Source organism: Scleropages formosus, chromosome 1, assembly GCF_900964775.1.
Source record: "Scleropages formosus chromosome 1, fSclFor1.1, whole genome shotgun sequence".
Taxonomy (NCBI): domain Eukaryota; kingdom Metazoa; phylum Chordata; class Actinopteri; order Osteoglossiformes; family Osteoglossidae; genus Scleropages; species Scleropages formosus.
Window position 1 is genome coordinate 21368935 of NC_041806.1, and position 21358 is coordinate 21390292.

The window sequence follows — 21358 nt, forward strand, 5'->3', positions numbered from 1 at the left end:
CTCGTGTGATGAGCATTCGTTCATATGCTGGAAAGAAACTAAATGCACTTAAGAATTACGCTTCTGCATCTGTCTCTCTTTCTGCTAATGTAATGCACACGTATTTTTCGTGAGATGTACGTCGCTTCGGAGAAAAGCGTCTACTACATGAAAACATGTAAACTATTTGACCGGGGCAGGGTAGAGCTGGACTGGAATGTAGGGCACAAGGCACAAGACTGGTACACTGTGGGCAGGGAGTTGGTCTGTTGGTTACAGGGCACACGGACATTTGGACACTATGGGCGATTGAGAGTCAACATTTCACCTTGAAACACTTGTCTTTAGACTGTGAGAGGAAACAAGAGCACCCTAAGGAAACCCAGGTGAGCATTGAAACTCCAAACAAACTCAGCCAGATTCAAACCCTCACCCAGACCCTCATCCGAGCCCAAACCAAGGGCGCTGTGAGGCACCAGCACTACTTTCCGTGCCATCGTGGCAATGTGAACCTGCAGCAGATTCAAATGTGAGCAGGTAAGGATACGCTGTACGCCAGTATGGTTTGTCTCTGCATGCGCTATGGATTTGTCTAAAAAAGAAGCAGAGACTACAGCAGGCAGGCATCCCACAACTTTGAGCAAACTCCAGAAACAAATATGCCTCTTTCGTTCAAAATCAAGTTAACGTCTAAGCTGAGCGTGGCATGCGGTTACCACGGCACTGCAAGAAGCAGGCCTGCCCCGTCCCTGAATTTTCACGCTATTTGATCTTCCATGCTGCTGTCCAGCAGTTGGAAACAAAAGTAAATACAAAGGAGACGTGTTGGATGAAGGCATCTGCATTCCTCAAACACTTCATCCTTTCCCTTTCATTAACTCTGACATGTCGTACATTTATAGGGGTCCACCAAGGCCAAACTTCAGGATTCTTCCACGCGATCATCTGACAGCAGCAGAAAACTCTCCTCCCGCATTCACTACTTATTTAACATTCTGCACCTGATGCTTCTAACGGCGCAGGTACAAGGACGCTCCCTTTTAAAGGTATTTGAGAAATTACATTTTATATTACATTTATTTATCAGATGCTTTTCTCCAAAGCGACTTCGAATGAACTCTATGTAGTGTTATGAGGTCACACACCTTATTCACCAAGGTGATTTACACTGCTAGATACACTGCTTACACTGGGTCACTCATCCATACATCAATGGAACACACTCTCTCTCTGTTACTCACACACTATGGGTGAACCTGAACAGCATGTCTTTGGACTGTGGGAGGAAACCAGAGTATCCCGAGGAAACCCACGCAGACATGGGCAGAACATGCAAACTCCACACAGATTGAGCAGGGATGAAACCCTGCTGATCAAACCCTCCTGATCAAACCAAACTCTTGCACCACCCAAGCACTGCGAGACAGCAGCGCTACTCGCTGTGCCACTACGCCGCCCTGTTTAAAACCGGAAATTAAAATTAAAACCAGAAGCGGAATAGACACACTTGTGACGTACAGCCCACTGTCTCGCTTTACAACTTAATCTGTGACTTGCGAGACATGTTTCTCTGCAAATATTTGTGATGGAATCAGCTTGGGCAGTGTCGCTCTGTGGTGTGAGCCCAATCGCGAGCGCTCGATGTGACTCTCCACGAGTCAGGATTCAGCTCTTGACCGCTTGCAGTCTTTTCATCTCTGCATCTGTTCATCTTAAAGTTAACAGCCTGAGCCCTGTTTCATCAGAAAATTGACTTCAATCTTTTATATTTCCTGGTGCTTTTAAAGCTATTCCAAGAACGAAAAAAAAAAAAAAAAAAAAAAAAAAACAGCATTCAACGCAGTCTGGAGATGGCAGGGAACCCAGGGCAGGTGAGGGCGAAAACCACACAAAGCACCGGCATGATCAAAAATCAAAAGCATTACAAGGAATTGCCCTCACTCACTTTCTGTAACTGCAGTGCTGCTTGAAAGTACAGTAACCCCTTGTGCCCCTCAGTTTTACCACAAAATGGTTATTCAATGAGAATCAGTGTTTCTCATGCGACATAACAGGTGTGTAAAGACCAGTTCCGTATGTCGCTTTAGAGGAAATCGTGTGTGTAGTAGAAACACGGTAATAGTGCAAGTGTAAAATAATTCAACCCAAAGTTGCATTGCTTAAATCAAGTGGGTAAGTAGAATCAGGTGTGTAAATCATAGTCATTTATTCATTTTATAAGTTTATTATTTTATACAAGAATAATGACCATCCCTATAGAGTTCACATACTTTGAAGTGGTACAGTAGGTGTCAGGATCATTGTGGTCTAGAGCCTATCCTAGAACCACTGGGAACCAGGCTAGGAGTGGTATACCCTGGACGGGACACCAGTTCCCTGCAGAGTAGACACACCCACTCACACACACACCCACACACACACACACACACACACGCTATGGGCAATTTAGAGCTACCAAATAACTGGGAAAGCAAATCCCACACAGCCTGAGTTGGTTTTGAACCTACAGCCAAACAACCCAAACACTGTGAGGTAGGAGAACGACCTGCTGTGCCACGACATTCATTACAGCTGCAGTGTACGTGTGTTGAAAATCGCGAATTGCTTTATAATGCGGCCCTGGGAGCTGAGATCCTTGCATCATTAGTGTGTTTTTTTCATCTCCGCAGCTGCTTTTTAAGAGTGAAAGGCAACAACGTATAAGAAATGAGTCTTAAATTCCACAGCCTCTGGGACACAATGGAAAATCCATGCGTGAACTTACAATTCCCAGCGTTCCACACGCCGTTATTTATCTCCACTGACAGTATGCAAACCCAACAAAATAACTTGACACACGGAAACGAGGTGCAAACCAAATGAGTTCCAGATCTTGATCTCCTATTTCTGCAGAATGTTGCAACACCCGTTGTATAACCAGTGGAGTTTGGCCTGTTCAAACAATCGGTGGCGTGTTGTTTTCAACGACGCACATGCTCACCGCTACCAAATGTACATTTACATTTATTTATTTAGGAGACATTTTTCTCCAAAGCAGCTTCCAATGAGCTCTATGTAGTGTTATCAGGCCACACCCCTTATTCACCAAGGTCATTTACACTGCTAGATACACTACTTACACTGGGTCACTCATCCATACATCAATGAACACACACACTCTCTCATTCACTCACACACTATGGAGGAACCTCAACAGCATGTCTTTGGAGTGTGGGAGGAAACCAGAGCACCCACAGGAAACCCACACAGACACGGGGAGAACATGCAAACTCCACACAGGCTGATCAGGGATCAAACCCACATCCTCTCGCAGACCCAACTGCTATGAGACAGCAGTACTACTCGCTGTGCCACCGTGCCACCTATGTGTTCTCACCCCTTCCCAAGGACAAACAAAGTCAGCACTGTCTGTATGGTCCTTCTCAAGAAATACTGTTTGTTGACCATGCCTTTGATAGAGGAGATCTAGAAACCTCTTTTCCATTTTAATTCCTAATACACTGGGGCAGAATCTATGAGGCTTAAGGAAATGGATATTAGACAGAGCGGGAAATTCTGTATGAAAATAGGCGCGGAACTGGACAAATATATGAATTCTCTTGAAAGTTTGTGATTTAAATAAATTACGTATAAAGAACAGCGACCGATAGATATTTTAAGTTGCGGCACCGAAAGAGTCGGAGTAAAAAGTTATTCTGTTTCCGATGCGTTTCCCTCTTTTAATCATAACAGTTTTTACAGGGTGGGAGGGGTGTGGGATATTTTTTTAAAGATAACTGTCATGTTTATGGTATGTTTATGCCATGTTACATACTGTACCACTGACTTTGTCGCATGTGTCAAAGCAAGGTCAAGAAAATTAGGAATCTGATTAAGCGCTCTTTGTGTTTTTCTTGTTATTACGCATTCGTGTCCCAGCTAATAATCCCGAGAAAAAAGTCGAGGAAATTTTCCATCGCACCTTTGTCTCTTGTTGTTGAGCAATTTCAAAACGAGCTACTCTGTGCAAAAGCCATGCAATGGTTGAGAAGCTCATGCGAAAGTTTTAAATTCTTCTTCAGGTTGACTCATTCTTTTCGACTCGCGAAAGGTCACAGACGTTGGACTTCGCCGGTCTCGGCGTGTTGCTTCGCCATTAATTTTTCAGCTCCAGCGAAGCGGACGGGAGCAGATGGATCGTTGCTGATCTGTTGTCAGTTCAAAATGAAAGAAGCCTTTGTGGCCTAATGTGTCAGATGTTTCTATGAAGGAAATGTCTGCGATAATATTTATATTTCTATTCGGCTGCCTTTGTTTCCATTGCCTTTTTTTTATCAGTTTCTATTAAATGCCGTTTTCTCTCGACGCTGTAGCTTTGTCGTTTTTTGTTCAAGCTCACATTTGGTTTTCTTCTGCGTGTTTGCCCTTCGTTGAAAGGATGGACGGCTTTCGCAGAACGCTACGGCACATTAAATCTCACTTCCCCGCAAACATATCGCGTGTTTACACAGAGAGAAATTACGGTGAGATAAGAAACGGCCTTGAAAGCAGACATTCTCGCAACAGTGTTTAATTTCAGCATGTATTTATAAATGAGAGCAAAAAATGCATAATTTATACAACGGATACTTAAGCGGAGCAAGTCGGGTCAAGTATATCGCTGGGGTACTGACACTCAAACCTGCAGCAATTCGGTGTTGAACAGGACTAATAGAAATATATATTTTGGATTTGTCACCTAGTTGATGCGGCGATACGACGGAGCCTATTGTGTTTTGCCCGTTTATGCAGCTGTGTACAGGTGGTCCCCGATTTACGGTGGGGTTACGTTCCGCGAAACCCATCGTAAGTCGAAAATATCGTAATTCAAAAATGCACTTAATACACCTAATACACACCTCTGCATGTGGGAGATGCGGATCGCTGACGGGAAAAAAAATCAGAATTCAAAATTCGAAGTACGGCTTCTACCGAACGTCTATCGCCAGCTCACCATCGTAAAGTCGAAAAATCGTAAGTCGAACCATCGTAAATCGGGGACCAGCTGTATTTCACTGGATGGGGACTCAACCAGCAGCTTCGGATCACAAGTCCATGTCTTTAACCACTTCCTTACCTTTGGGCCCGAACGCGTGAGTAATGATACTGCGGCTTGAGTCGTGAAAAAAGACAACGGGGAACATGCAAACGGAACACAGCCGAAACACAAAGGCCGCATTCGGAGGGAATTACGGCCCATTGCCGCTACTTAGTAGAGCGAGCAGGTGGAAGATTGATAGCTGCATGCGTTGGGCGTGTTCCATCCACATGTTGTGTACATTACTGCCACGGAGCTTTACTTCAACAATGATAAATACTCCGCAACCGCACGAAAAAGCAAAAGTCGAACTCCATATGAAGCCAGCATACAACCTTGGTGAGTTTTCGTGAAGGCTTTTATTATAAGTGAAATGAACAAGGAGCAAAAAAAAGAACCTTAATTAAAGTCACATTTTCGCATTATATCTGGAAAACATTACACTGCTCTTAGTGCTGAATGATTTGCACTTAGATATATTGAAGCCAGAGTACGTTTTTAAAGAAGGAATCTGTTTTTCTTCCTTTTGCACTTTGGTGCCATCTGTCATATTTCTATGAATATAGAGGGCAGATTATTGTTCCAGAGGGTATGTTATTTAAACTTAATGCGCACAAGACACCAGTACTACCACAAAGGTGGGTGGCATGGTGACACAGTGAGTAGAGCTACTGTCTTACAGCGCCTGGGTGGTGTGAGAAGACATGGGTTTGATCCCTGCTCGGTCTGTGTGGAGTTTGCATGTTCCTCTGGGGTCTGAGTGCTCTGGTTTCCTCCCACAATCCAAAGACATGCTGTTCAGGTCCAAGCATAGTGTGTGAGTGACTGAGAGTGTATTCCACTGAGGTATGGATGAGTGACCCAGTGTAAGTAGTGTATCTAGCAGTGTAAATCACCTTCTTGAGTAAGGTGTCTGGGATGATAACACTACATAGATTTCATTGGAAGTTGCTTTGGAGAAAAGCGTCAGCTAAGTGAATAAACATAGATGTACCTGGCATTGTGAACAGCATCAACACAGAATAGCTCAAGCGCCTCACAATAACATGTCTTTTCACCATATAGACTTATCTGACGTGGAGGTGCAGCCTTCAGAAAGACAGTGATAGAATGTCAAAGCCCCCATGTCCTCCCCTGCAAAGGTGGAGACAGTCAAATGCAGAGATTTGCAGCTGAAAATACTATTGTGTCACAAGGGTCGCAGGGGGCAACAAGGAAACAAAATAGAGACATGAGAGATGGCCAGCAAAGTTAAATTAATAAAGTATCAAAATTATATCACTCTGCAGTGCACCAATAATTCAAAATTAAATTACAATACAGTTACATTTAATTTGTCTGCAAACCATGGATATATTTTACAAAGTGGACTGGAAAATGGAATAACAGTCTTTTATTGACATTCATGAGTAACATTTCTCATGCTTTTCCTCTAAGATGCTTCACTTTGTCTTTAATAACAGTCATGAACAGAAGTACAAAAATCTAAGATTAACTTCTATTAATTTTGGAACAGTGGCACTGCAAGTAGCAGTGCTGTCTCACAGCGCCTGGGTGGTGAGAGAGGATATGATCCCCACTCAGTTTGCGTGGAGCTTGCATGTTCTCCCCATGTCTGTGTGCTTCCTCTGTGTGCTCTGGTTTCCTCCCACAATCTAAAGACATGCTGTTCAGGTTCACCCATAGTGTGACCCATAGTAAGTAGTGTATCTAGCAGTGTAAATGACCTTGGTGAATAAGGTGTGTGGGCTGATAACACTACATAAAGTTCATTGGAAGTTGCTTTGGAGAAAAGCGTTGGCTAAACGTAAATCTTTTGTATGAAATAGCGGAGGTGCGACATGTGCGTTATGTCTTTTCATGTGGTATTTCAATGTGGTATCGGTTCATTTTCATGCTCCTTGCAGCGGCAATGTGTTTCTGAAATGATTGCAGCTAAATTGTGGAGCCAGGCAAGGAGCTGCTGAAGGTTATACAACCAGAGCGTTACATAACTTTCCCCTTGGTCTCCGTGATTGCAATGCAGAAGCTTCTGAATGAACTGTGACACTCATTGAGAACTTTCCTGGCACCACTTAGATTTACAAAACATTCTTCCTCATGGCTGCACATCTGGACTTCGGGTGTTCTTACGGAGCTCTCAGGCACTTTCGGCTCTCCTGTATACTCACAGAAAATCAGAAAATTGCTTTTTCCTTTTCGCTGCTGTCAGACTTGTGAGGCGGACAAATATAGTTATGAAGTTGGCCAGGGTGCAAAATGCATGGAAGGAAATAATAAAGGTGACTGACTTTTCAAGACATTTTTAGATATTCATTCATTTTCAATCACTGCTTGTCCAATCCAGGCTCACTGAGGACAATCACACACACACTGCAATAGACTCATGCATACAGAACACTCACCATAGGCAGGTAAGTCACCAGCTGACCTGAAACACTTGTTTGGTCCGTGCATGCTTTGTGGTAGGTCTGGGATTTGAGCCCTGCTTGGGGTGCCTTGCGACAGATTGGTGTCCCGTCCTGGATGTGTCCTCTCCCCCTCCAGCCCTGTGCCCTGTGTTGCCAGGTTAGGCTCCAGTTCTCCACGACCCTGCTCGAGGCAAGTGGTTTCAGATTGTGTGTGTGTGTATGTGTGTGAGGTATTTTTAAGAGCATTTTGTTTTTACACCTCTTAATGGTTAACCATGCCAAAATATAATATAATATAATATAATATAAGGGGGGGCATGGTGGTGCAGTGGGTTTGACTGGGTCCTGTTCTCCGGTGGGTCTGGGGTTCGAGTCCTGCTTGGGGTGCCTTGCGACGGACCGGCGTCCCGTCCTGGATGTTGTCATGGGCGGCCGAGAGACCCGTGACGGCAGGACCCAAATGCGGAGTCGTTCATTTGGATTCAGGGGATCAGGCAAGTTCTCGGTGTCAGGGACAGGCGAATGGTCGGTTGATTGGCAGTCATGGTCAGAGCGGGTATCAATGGGTGAGGTCAGGAGACGAAGCGAAGAGTCGGTCGATTGGCGGTCAGCGTTGAAATGAAGATCCGTGGACGTGGTCGGGAAACAAGGCGAGGGACAAAAACCGGAGGACGAGAACCGAGAACAAGGGTTGAGTGGACGTCACAAAGAAGGGCGGTTGTCTCTGACAAGATTCCGCAAAGGTATGGGAGCTGAGGAGGGTCTTTTAAAGGGTGAGCAGTTAATCAGGTGCTGGAGTAGAGGCAGGTGCCGTCGGTTGAGTTGTGGGCGTGGACGTGACAGGTGTGTCCCCTCCCCCTCCAGCCTTCCACCCTGTGTTGCCAGGTTAGGCTCCAGCTCCCAGCGACCCCGTATGGGACAAGCGGTTTCAGATGATGTGAATATAATATCATATAATATAATATAAGAGAGCAAATTCTTAAGAAATAATAGTCAAGGACAACTGTCTGCAAACTAGAAATAATTCTCTATAGACATTTATCTGATGCTTTTCTCCTAACTGATTTACAGTGTTAAGGTATTTATAACTATTTACCCATTTATACAGCTGGGTAATTTTGATGGAGCAGTTCAAGGTAAGCACCTTGTTCAAGGGTACTACAGCCGGAGGTGAGGATCAAATCTACAATCTGTAACCCCAACAATACCATATATTCACACTCTACATTCTGGCAATTCCTCCATACAGCACTGTTTCAGTTCACGTATATTTTTGGGTTGTCATTGTTTAGCGGCCTGGCCACAGGTCACACTCGAGCGTTTCAATGGGACTGAGGTCGGGACTCGGAACTTCTTCCGTTTGAGCTGCTCTGCTGCTGACGCTAAACATTTTTATGTAGCAGTGATGGTCTCTGGAACCAAGAGCTGCCCTTTAAAAAGTGAGTCCTTTTTTTTTTGAGTACACCTGTGAAACATGAACAGGTGAGCTGGTAATCATCTGGGCCCTGGGGCTTTTGCTAGGATGGGTTCCTGGTCAGTGATGCCCTTCCTCTAGTCGGCCGCAAATCTGATAAATCTCTGTCCCTGCCGCAACTGTCTGGACAAACAGGTGGACACAAATACATAAAGAGACACGCACTTTGACACAAGTCCAGCGCGAGGATTTAAACAGACACAGGAAAGGAGCATTACAGCGAATCAGAACACATCTGGGCTCAGCTTCCCCCAGCGAAACAGGGCGCCATGAAAAGATGTGCGGAAATAACAAGGACAGCTTTTGTACGCAGCGTAACGCAGTGGATATTCGATGTTTTTGCTTTTTTCGTACCAGAACCTCTCTTTTCAAGAAGTACCCGTTACTCAAAAGCCTTCTAATGTTGTACCGAACATCTATTTACGCATGAAAAGAAAAAGCGGACATTTTATTCACAAGATGTTGCCACGGTGGAAACAGCCTTTCAGTTTGGTCAGTACAGTCATTGCATAAGAGGAGAAAATCTCTTTAAACATCTCAGTTGGGATAATCATGATAATGGTAAAATTATAGTAATAACAATAGTAATTATTCTAATGTGCTCTAAATGAGGACATTGCTGGCAGGTGTTCATACGTGGGATAACTCCCAGCACCGGTCTCCTGGAAGCTTCTGGAATCCGACCAGAACGTCCGTGTTTGGCTCCGTGGCCGCTGCTTTATAGTGCCATCTGGCTTCCTGTCACAAGCGCCATTTCTACAAAATAAGCTTCACGAGGCTCATTCTTGCTCTGAACCTTTAACCTCTTGATCGCCAGTCCAGGTCCTGAGCCGATACACACCGAGCATCCGCTTCGATGTGCATGTGGCATAAGACCATTTCCACGGTGTGCTAAATGAACACAAGAGCGTGCGCTACTGACCAGACACCATTTCGCGCTGTGATTTATTAATGTTCTCCTCTCGAGTATTAACTAATTTCTTCCAGCATTAGTCGTCTTTGTTCGGGTGCAGTCCTTCAAGAACATCCGCTGCATGGTGACCTTATACGTACCTATGACATTATGCCAAGATTACCCCGGTAAATGACTATTTGAGAGCAATTATGTGACTTGAATTGCCGTTTGAATTTTTAAAAGTAATTAAGAAATAAAGTCATCATAAAGTCATATTATGTATAATTCCTCCATCAGGCTGTTAAATGTCAGCATTGCCATTACTGAGTCCACGGTGCGGGTGAGAATTTCATTTGCAGAAGGAGAAGAATCCTTTGAAGACACTAAAATGGCACAAAACTCAGAGAAGAGGGAAGGACAAGCTAATGTCTTCTCACATTTTTGTCCTCTCCTGGGAGACAAGCAGAAGCACAACACAAAGACACTTGGCTCATAATATTAGTGTTTGCAGGCAGCAATGACTATTTAAAAAATTCAGGGCTTGCAAAGGATCTGAAATAAAGCCAAGCTGAAGTCATAACAATTGACAGCTTTTATTATACTTAAATGTTATATTCATACATTATCGCAAAAAGTTACATTTAGTGACATTTTGGAGAATCACAAGATTATTTCATTTCAGACAGTGAACCACTTTCAAACCGCATCACTGCGTTGACAGGACATATTCTCACAAAGACAGATGAAACGGTCAACTTCTGGTAAAACACAGTATACAACAAGATACTGTAAAATGTGCACATTTCACATCAGCGTCATTCATGGACTATTTCACTAGTTTTACTGTTATTTCAGTTTCATTTAGATGAATCATAACTGGATTATTGATTTAGTTAGAAACATGTAAACATTACATGAACATAAACTCCACAATTAAACACAAAAGACAACAAAATCCACAATTCTGGAGCAACTGAATATCACCATGTGAAGCTTTGCGGGAAGTTATGTGTACTTAGACACTGGTAGATGCTGTTGACAGTGATTATGCAAAAAAAATTCCCAAAATAAAATGTTTTTTTTTCTTATAAGAAACTTACTACTTTTGTTTTAAGAATTTTGCAGTTCCTGTTGATAGTTTCTTATTTTTAAATACACAGTACTCAGTAACATGGAAAAATAACGACAACAAATTTTCTAGTGCTTTTCATGCTAATGCTTCTATGTTGCTGCAATAAAATGTTGCAGAGATTAAACCCCCACCTCAAACAAAAGTGCATCCAGAAAGAGTCTTTTTTTAGTGGGCTGGTCCAAGCTGAACTGATGTACAATTTGTCACAGTCTGCCAGTTTCCTGCATAGATCAAGACTGATTATCCAGCTCTTAAAATGATCACGGTGATAATAATTGCACACAACAAGCGGGTATTACAATACAATAATGCGCTTGGACCATAATGTATCTTTTAGCACAAGGTGAGATCAAACAATTCATACCTGCTGGTCTGATCCAACATTTTGAGGAATTATTATGATAATTATGGAATTAAATGAATTACGCAAAACAGTATGTGTCCAGGATGCTGGTAGTACATTTTAGAGTTGCAAATTTTTGAAGATGAACACCTTTTTTTGTTTATTTATTTAGTTGTCTTTTCTTCAATTCTAAATTTTCAAAGTTGTGTTTGTTTCACCTGTGTTTCAGCATCCACATGTTAGCTGGCAGTAAAATGTGCACAGAGCAGGACTGTGGGACTAGATTAACTCAGTTTGTTTCCACACTGTTTACAACTATAACTATAGTTAGAGTGTTTCTGATTTCTGAGTGTTGTTGATGAAAAACAAGTTGAAAAACTCCCCGCTTCTGGGATAAATCAGTCAACAATCAGCATTAAACAGGAATTTGTGGAAATTGTATACTTTTATTTTCAGCCATTTCAAATGAGTTTTAATTATAATGTAGCTCAAAGTTCATAAAAATGTTGAAAGTTTTACAGTGTATTTTTTATTTATTATAGCCATATTCATGACTTTTACAGGACCTGCCCATCAGATAAATCAAAGTACATATCTATTATTATATTTATATTGATTTTATAGAAATAAAGTAAACGTTCAAAGGGTCTGTAGGCTGAAATACAGAATGTTGTACATGGTGTTTCAAGTTGGTAAAAAACATAAATGTCCTGATGTGCTTCCTCCTCACACCCTGTGGGTCTAAGACAGACTCTGAAACACAGCCACTCAAAGGCCAAGAAGTTTTTGAAAATGGAAAAGTAAAAAAAAAAAAAGTCTTACAGTGAATTTTCAATACATTATACCTTTTTCTGAAGTTTTTTTTTAACCTGTTATCAATTTTGGCGTAGAAGATGGATTTACAAACAAGCTGAGTTACGAACCGTCTTCCGGTCTCAACTGTGTTTGTAAATTGAGGAGATTAGTCATTTCTGCTACTCAAGAAGTCCATCTTGACATTGCCATAGTTTTGCTTACCACTTTATTTCAAAGTTGTTGACTGATTTAAAGTGCAACCTCTGTAATGGCCTCTTCCATATTCTGGTGACAAACCATTCATTAACTTTTATTGCTTTGTGACCTATCATCTTGCACAGAGAGATATTCCCCATGTCCCATGGGATGACTGTATAATTCTTGTATTTCACTTCCTGGATGGCAAGAATATGCAGGATATTAATATTGTTATTTCACTGAAACATAAAAATAAGAACTTAACATTTATCTTAATTACAGAGAAATACATAGCATAATATATCAGCTCTACCATATTATACATATACTGTATATATACATGATATTGTGAAACAAACTGTAGACACACAATAAGAAAATCTGTAAACAAGAATTGTAAACATGATCTGATGTCAAACCAGCAAGTGCTCCAGGCTACAAGTGATCCCAGATCAAATATAAAAACGCTCATGCAACAATGAGGTAACAAATGTTTGAACACCAAGCTTTTTTACTTGCCATTGCTTGTAAAATAAGAACACAAACAACTATGCTCAAAATGGATATGTTTAACATACTGTTACTGTTGTTAGCAAGCTTGGCAACCACAACGCCCACCTCTTATGCTCCCCACCCCTCACTGCAGCTGAGCCAGTCATGTTCCTGGCATGTGCCTCGGAGGACATCCAGCCAGTTCCGAGACCCCCTGTCCTCCCTTCGGCGTTCAGGGTGCGAACCGCACTAGGATGAGAGTTGCACCCACGCGGCCAGACATAGATAGCACAGATTATACAGTGGGCTCACTGAGCTCACTAATCTGCTTTTCTACATCCTTTTAACATCCTACATGATATCGTTTTTAAAGAGAGCCCTTTAGTTCAATCCTGCGTGTCTATCACTGTGTGTATGCACTTGTTATCCTGACAGAGTATTAATGGTATAATTCATACTTGTGCTTTCCCTTGACTTGTAAGAATGACTGCTAAATCCTCTCTTTAAATCCAGGTGACGCTTTCAAAATGATTATAGTAATTCTATTTACCATCTCTGACTAGCAGCAGATAATTATATTCACCAAATAATGTAATAATAGATGTGCTGAATAAAAACTCTTGCCTGGTTTGTTAAAAAACTTAACTAAAGAATGTGTCATGCAAATATTTAAAGGAGCAAAAATTAGCATTCTCTCTTCACTAACTTCCTTACAACATTACTTGATAACAAAAAACATTGATCTGATTCAGAAACTTTAAACTTTTTCATTGCATGATTCAGACACAGAAAACTTTTTTCATTGTGTCTATATAACAAGAGAATAAAACATATTCTGAATAAATAAAATGCAAGCAGTTGAATCTTGAAATGGTTAGCTTTCATGGCATTTTAAAACTGAAAAAATAAACATACCAAACATATTACGAGAGCAAATGAGGAAAACAGCACAGTACATATATATATGCTGAAAATACATGTACAATTTCAGCCATAACAAAAATGCAAGAAATTTTTCATTTCTGCTTTGACAAATCAACAACTTACGTAATTTTTCTAATGGGAGAATTAAGTGTAAATCACAACCATTTGTTGTACCTGATAAAATGTAAACCTCTCGGCCTTATCTAGACACTGCCCTTCTCTGTCCCCTGTGTCCCAAACGCAGAGGTCTCTTGTCCCACTGGTTTGACATTGGTGAGGTTGCAGCTGGGCAGCGAGTGACTGCCCCCCTTGAGCGAGGTCACGTGTGTGTTGTTGCACCCTCCACTTTGGGCACGTGTTGCCCACCTGGGTACCCGGCCACAGCACAGCTGTCTGTCAAACTGCTTCCGGAAGCCACGGCTCAACAGGTAGAGGGCAAAGGGGTTGACGCAAGAGTTGGCGAAGGCCAGGAGGCGCGCACAAACGCTAGAGACAAAGTGCAGCAGAGATGTGTCCACCTGGGCGTAGTGGTAGGAGCGGTACAGGTAGATAGCATGGTTTGGGAGCCAGCAGATTGCAAAGAGGCCCACAAAGACTAGCACTGTCTTTGCTAGCCTCTTCCTTGACTCTATCTGCAACGGAGCATGTCACAGGAAAGTAACAAATAATGAGTTTTGCTCACAGTGGACCGCCTTCACATTTTAACCTTGGAGTACAGAGGAGATTCACATTCAGCTAACATGTAATTTTGCACACGAGCAATGTGTCCGTTTTACTATTAATTGTATATATCTGCTGGACATTCCTGTCTAAATTTGATGTTTGGTTCAAGTCCCGCTTTCCCTTGATTTCATTTCCTTTGAATTCACTCACTGCACTAACCACTAGAACTGGTCAGGGTTGCAGCAGTCTGGAGCCTATCCCAGAATCATTGGTACAAGCTGGGTGGGTTGCCAGTCCATCACAAGGTTGCCACACACTCACTCACCCATTCATAAAATACAGGAAATTTAGTGTCGCCAGTTGCATGCAAACTCCACATAGAGTGAGCCAGATTCAAACCTATACCCAGGAAGAACTATGAGATGGCAGCGCTGCACACTGCACCACCGTGCTTCCCCGCTATCTGTGAAGTGCCAAACTCTCACACTGAATAGTATAGAGACATTAAATATGGTAAGTCTCTGGCTATACATAGGATACCATATACTAAGCAGCCAATTAGGAATGTTTGTTTTTCTTTTTTAAAAAAAAAAGTCAATCAGTGTAAAACTATCCTGGTTTATGTCACGCCCTCCACCTCGGCACAACGAGGAACACCTGCGACTGATCAGGGACTGGGCACATAAAAGGAAAGCACGGAGTGCAGGAAGACGTGGAACCACGTTCAGCCTTACTGCTGCTGCTCGTTTCTCTCATTGCTTTGGATACCTTTCCTGACCTCCCCATCCTTGTCCCTGTTCCTCAACCCTCCTCCTGAATCACCTAACCCTCTTCGCCTCCCTCGACCCATTGCTTGTTCTTCCACTCACGGCTTTCGGATTATCCCAGTAACAACGACAGCGCCTCGGTGACCTTCACCAGTTTTCGGACGACATTTCTCAGTTCCTCCCCTATCCTGTGCACCTCTGCGCTGCACTTGTGTCTGACGACTCTCTTCCCTGACAGAAGCATGACAGTTTAGGTCTATTTAAGAAGACTCCCTATTTCATTAGTCAGACTAAGCAAGATAGTTTTCAAATCATTACATTTACATTTTTTCATTTTGCAGATGCATCACACATCAATGTATCAAATTTTAAAGGCAGGGTTCTCTTGTGTAGCAAAGGCAGTTTAATTTGTACTTAACTTGTAAAATTTGCGTTACAAGCTACAAGCTCTTACCTATGAAACTGCATATGAGGAAAAAAATTTCATTTCAGAAAGAATGCTTGGCGATGCTGAGCAACACACAAGTCAAACAGGTGTGGCATGCATCCTACCACATATGTGAGCTTTCAAATACCCATCTATAATAATAATAATGAGAAATGAAGCAAAACAGTTTAAAGCAAGTACACAAAGTTGAAAAGACAAAGTGAAGCCTTATATAAAAAACCTTTATACAAAAGTTGAATTGATAAAAAGCACAGAATTGTCTTCAAAGGCAGGATAGCTACCAATTACTTTGCGTGTCAGGATTTGATTTACTTTTCCTTCGTCACAATTAGCTCTGCAGAGAGGGACTATTAGCCTTATGTGAGATTACAGTGATTACATTTCGAAAATTGCCTCTTTGGATAATTTTTAGAATATGTAGAGTATTTGAAAGCAGTTTTTTCAAGTCTTTTAGAATAATGAAAGATATATGGATTAAAATTTGAATTAGCAATAAATTTTGGCATTTCAAAATTAAAAATGACTCTCACCATCACAAGCACATGGAAATTTATGTGAATTAAGCTATTTAAACTATTTATTAAACATTTTTTAAAAAACCACAGAACAAAATTTAAAACAATGACATTTTAAAATTACAATAAAAGAACAAAACCTAAGCATTATTAATAACCACTTGCCCAGCATACACAGATGTATACACACACACTCATTAACTCACATATACAATATAAGGCTAATTTGTAGACACTAGTTCAGTTGAAGTCTTTCAACTGTTGGAAAAAGCCCATGTGAACAGCAGGAAAACCGATAAACTGCACCGACTGATCCAGATTCATTAAAATAAAGAAAAAGAGAAAATATTAGTAACATAAATAATGAGACAGAAAGGGGGAAAGGGGTTTTAGGAAACAAGCAAATGTATTATCTATAAGCGATTTTAAACATGTGGGTCTTAAGCCTGGATTTAGAGATGTCCAGAGTAGTTCCGATTATCTGGACTTGTTTTCAAATGATACTTTCTTCGTTTTTTTTTTTTTTTTTTTTAAATACAGCATGTTTGGCGAAACTTTGTGGTTCAGTAAGGCATTTCTATTATTCCCATTTAAATTATAGCTAACAGAGTTCTTTTTATAAAAAATTATCTTTATAAGCAGATGTTCCTGAACAAACCATCCTAATTTATATTCTTCTATTGACCGGTGACAGAATTCCTTAATTCACCAAACTGATCTTATGAAAAAAAAAAAAATTCACATTTAAAATGTTATGTCCCATCTCGGTTTGTACTCCACACCCTGCTTTGTAGCAATAGGCTCCAGATCACCGCAACCCTGCACACAACAAAACCGACCTGATTTAAAATTTTAATTTGTTTACATTTATTTTAATTTAAATATTAATACATTTAAATTTATCTTTAAATTTTTTTTCAATGCACTGCAACATTAAAATGTAATAAAGGAATAGTCTATAAAAAGTGTTTACTGACACAAAGTTTTGAGCACTGTCAGCACCTACTACTGTAGAATACTGTGCAGTAAATAATGTACACTTAACAGAACATGAACAGTTTATGGTTTTGCCAAGAGGTCATTGTTTGTGCAGCTGAAAATGCTCACCTGCTTTCTGACCTGGACATTTCCTTCCACAGGCATGTTGGATGCGCTGCTCATCAAACTCTTGGCAATGAAGACATAATAGACAGTGATGATGAGTAGCGGTACAATGTACAACACAAGGAAGGAGACCATGGAGTGGATCTTGGGGTGCAGATCCCCGTTGTGAGGGTAGGGGGCACAGGTGACAAATGTCTCATTGGTTTTGGCAATGTGGAAAGTGTGGAGATCAGAGAAAATGGCTTCAGGGATGGCCAGTGTCATGGAAAATGCCCAGATAATTCCAGCCCTGATGCAGATCTTTACTGTGGCGTTGGATGTTTCTATATCCATTGGTTTCACAATTGCTTTGTATCTAAGAAAACAAAATAAACAAAGACAATGATCAAAAATGGCTCCCCTGTGGAAGAATCAAAAAGTTCTACTTCTAATTCCAGCTGTAGCAGCAACCCAGAACCTCCATAAATAAAATAAAACACATCTCCCATAATTTTTTTACAACGTGAAGTCCATTAAAAACAAGTCGATATTCAGATCTTTCAAGAACTTTTGTAAACTTTTCTCGGTCCTCCAAAGTTTCCAGAAAAGCTTGTGCAGCCTGTGAAACTTATGAATCCTCACCTCATAGAGACATCTGAACCAGGCAGGATAAGTTAATAATAACAGTCTCCATGTAGACTGTTAGAAAATGTGACTGAAAGGGATATAAGAAAAAATGAGATGACAGTGGAGTGGCCAATTTAAAATAGATACATAATTGTAAACCTGGAGTCTCATAAGTTCTTCTAAATGTCTGCTTAAACAGAAGTAGTTTGTCTTCATTTAAGGGGGAAAACTGGTAATGGAAAAACACTGTGAAACTCCCCGTCAACGAGTCTACACTTCTCACCACTTTACAATACTTATTTGAAATCAAGTAGAATGTTAAGTGAGGTTGTACATTATTTGTGAAACATACACTACTTATTCAAAGTGCCCTGCAGTCCAAACTGTGCATCATTCTTCAAACAATAGATAATAAATCTAGATAATAAATCTTCCAGTTTCCATCTAAATCATGCAGAGTATCACTGTGATTGTCTTAATACTTTTAGAATGTAATTCATATGTAAAACCTCAATTACAGTTAAATGTTCAAACTTCCTAATGAAGCGGGGTGCGGTGGCACAGCAGGTTTGACCAGGTCCTGCTCCCTGGTGGGTCTGGGGTTCAAATCCTGCTTGGGGTGCCTTGAGACAGACTGGTGTCCCGTCCTGGGTGCATCCCCTCCCCCTCCAGCCTTACACCCTGTGTTACCAGGTTAGGCTCTGGTTCACTGTGACCCCGCTTGGGACAAGCAGCTTCAGACAATGTGTGTGTGTGTGTGTGATTTCCTAATGAAACTGATATTGGTTGCTAACTGTGAAGTTTGTTGTATAGTAGTTAATCAAGCAGCACATAAATTAAATATCCACCTAATAATAGTCCATCAGAGGTAATAGAAGTAGTCATTTAATCCATTTGTTTTTAAATACAAAAAAATTAAATTAAGTATAAAGAATGTAGCTAATTTGTATGTTCTGAAAGACATGTGGTATTTCTGAAAAAAATAAATTTAATCTGTGGGACCTTAACTGCTGGACTTCAGTTCAAACCCATTCCAGAGAAACAACATGCTGGCAATTGCTTGTTTAACGGAATGCAGAATCATTCTAAACATTTTAAACTTCTTTTAAAGTTACTTTTTCTTGTCCAGTAGCGTAGGGATTAGCACTACTGCCTCTGGAACTAAAGGTTACAGGTTCAATCCCCATCCCTGGCTGGAGTACCCCTGAGCAAGGTACTTGCGCCAGTGAAATTACCTAGCTAAACGGGTAAATAACTGTAATAACTTGTAATAACTGCGGTATTGATGCTGTAAGTTGCTTTGGAGAAAAGTGTCAAATGACTAAATGCCCTGTGCCTTTGATAATTATACTGTATAAATTCTGAAAAAAGAACATGCAACTGGAGATTGCAGATGTATTAATTGCGAACACATTTTCCGCAGCCTTCATGACCACACATGGCTCGACTTTCACCAGTGGAAGGTTAAGACTGTTGTTTCGTCAACACATTGTAACTATTTAGCTGACACGTTTGTCTAAGTACAATAATTTACATTTATTTGACACTTCTCTCCAATTATAATCGCACTTAAATAATTACTTGCACATACATAGGAGTAATTTTTACTGGAGCAACCGAGAGTACGCACCTTACTCAAGGGTACTACAGCTGGAGGTGGGAATGAAACCCGCAACCTTCGGGTCTAAAGCCAGCAGCTCTAACCACTACGCTACCAGCTGTCACAAATGCTTAATTTATACACCAGGGTATTCCCTTTGTATCAAATCAGAAATCAGGGTAAGGGCACTGAGCAAGAGTACTACGGCAGGAGTGTGATTAACCCGAGAACCTAAGATTAAGAGACAGGAGGAGCTCCAACCACTACGCCCCCTAGTGGCCGCCTTCACTGCAGCTGCTGCCGCAGCGGCCATCGTCCTCTTACCGGTCTGCCGCTAGCGCCGTCAGCGTGAACACAGACACCCCGACGGAGGTGAACTGGATGAAGGGTATGAGTTTGCAGCCCATCCTGCCGAAGAGCCACTCGTCCGCCAGGTACCTGCTGGCGTCCACGGGCGCGCAGGTCACGAGCAGCAAGAGGTCCCCTAGCGCCAGGCTCGACATGAACAGGTTGGGCACGTTGCGCAGGGACTTCACCGTGCAGAACGTCCTGATGAGCGTGATGTTGCCCACGAGCCCCACGAGGATGACCAGTCCGTACACGGTGGCGATGGCGATGCCGGGGTACCACACGAAGGGCTCCGCCGGGTGCGCGGGGAGCGACCCGTCCTCCGGCTCGGCGCTGAAAACAAACATTTGCTCCATAGACATGATCTTGCGTTAAGTTGCGGGTCTTGCTCTTGGGGGATGTTTCCGCGGGAGGAAGCGCGTCCTCGTGCTCGCCTCAGGCTGCCTCAGAGTGAGGCGGCGCGCTCGCGGACGGAACAATTACTACAACACTTTCCTTACGGTACTGTTCCCCAAGCTTTGTGTCGTCTCCCGCAATACTTTCATACCAGCCGCCGCAGAAGCACGCCTTACTTACACCTTCTGCACCGCGCTCATGGTGAAAGTTGCACTTTCTCCAGTAATGGCCAGCAGTTGCTACGTGCAGGCGGCGGAGTGTCTGCGCAGTCTGCGCTCTTTCCCGCCTCGCAGGAAGGAGCTGCACGTGCGCAGCACTGCGTCCGGTCGCCAGCTTCGCTTCTCCGCGTCGGAGATGCAGTCGGAGCAGCGAGCCTCTGTAAGCTCATTTTTGCATCGTTGACGGCTCTTTCGCAGGAGCTGGGGCCGCACATCTTCATAAACACATACGACACTTTTGTCCAAGGTCACCGGTTAAATATGATGAACTTTACAAAGATTTAGACATTTACACCCACAGGGTACTTTTGTTTAATCAATTTAGTGCAAATACTTTGCTCAAGTATGATAGCAGAGGTGGGATTTGAACCAAGAACCTTCAAAAGGGCAATTTTTTTTAAAACATTTATTTCTTTTTAGCAGACACTTTTCTCCAAAGCGACTTCCAATTAACTCTATGTAGTGTTAACAGCCCACACACCTTATTCACCGTGGTGACTTACACTGCTAGATACACTGCTTACACTGGGTCACTCATCCATGCATCGGTGGAACACACTCTCTGTCACTCACACACTATGGGTGAACCTGAACAGCATGTCCTTGGACTGTGGGAGGAAACCAGAGCACCCACAGGAAACTCACACAGACACAGGGAGAAGATGCAAACTCCACACAGACTGAGCAGGGATCAAACCCATGTTTTCTTGCACCACCCAGGTGGTGTAAGACAGCAGCGCTATTCATTGTGCCACTGTGTTGCCCACTGTGCCAAATTTTTTTAATCCCTTCACAGTTTACTGTATAACATATACTGACCAGCCAGTTTCTTAGGTAAACCTAGATACTAGCCTACTAGGTTTGAACCCCTTTTACCTCCGGAACAACATCAGATCAGAAATAAGTCACCAAACACATTCCATGGGGTTCTTGGAACATGCTGATTTCACAGCTTCATACACTTTCACTGGATTTTTTGGCAGCACATTTGTTC

The 21358-nt window shown here is 42.0% G+C and overlaps 1 protein-coding gene across 1 annotated transcript; it reads right to left on the reverse strand.

Moving 5' to 3' along the window:
* Window positions 1-13902: 13902 nt before the first annotated feature.
* On the reverse strand, window positions 13903-20352 carry LOC108933099 (gastrin-releasing peptide receptor-like). Its single transcript, XM_029251404.1, has 3 exons — window positions 19727-20352; window positions 17200-17551; window positions 13903-14331 (listed from the first exon to the last, which is right to left on the reverse strand). The coding sequence occupies exons 1-3, from the start codon at window positions 20110-20112 to the stop codon at window positions 13903-13905; spliced, it is 1167 nt and encodes a 388-aa protein (XP_029107237.1). The 5' UTR covers window positions 20113-20352.
* Window positions 20353-21358: the final 1006 nt, after the last annotated feature.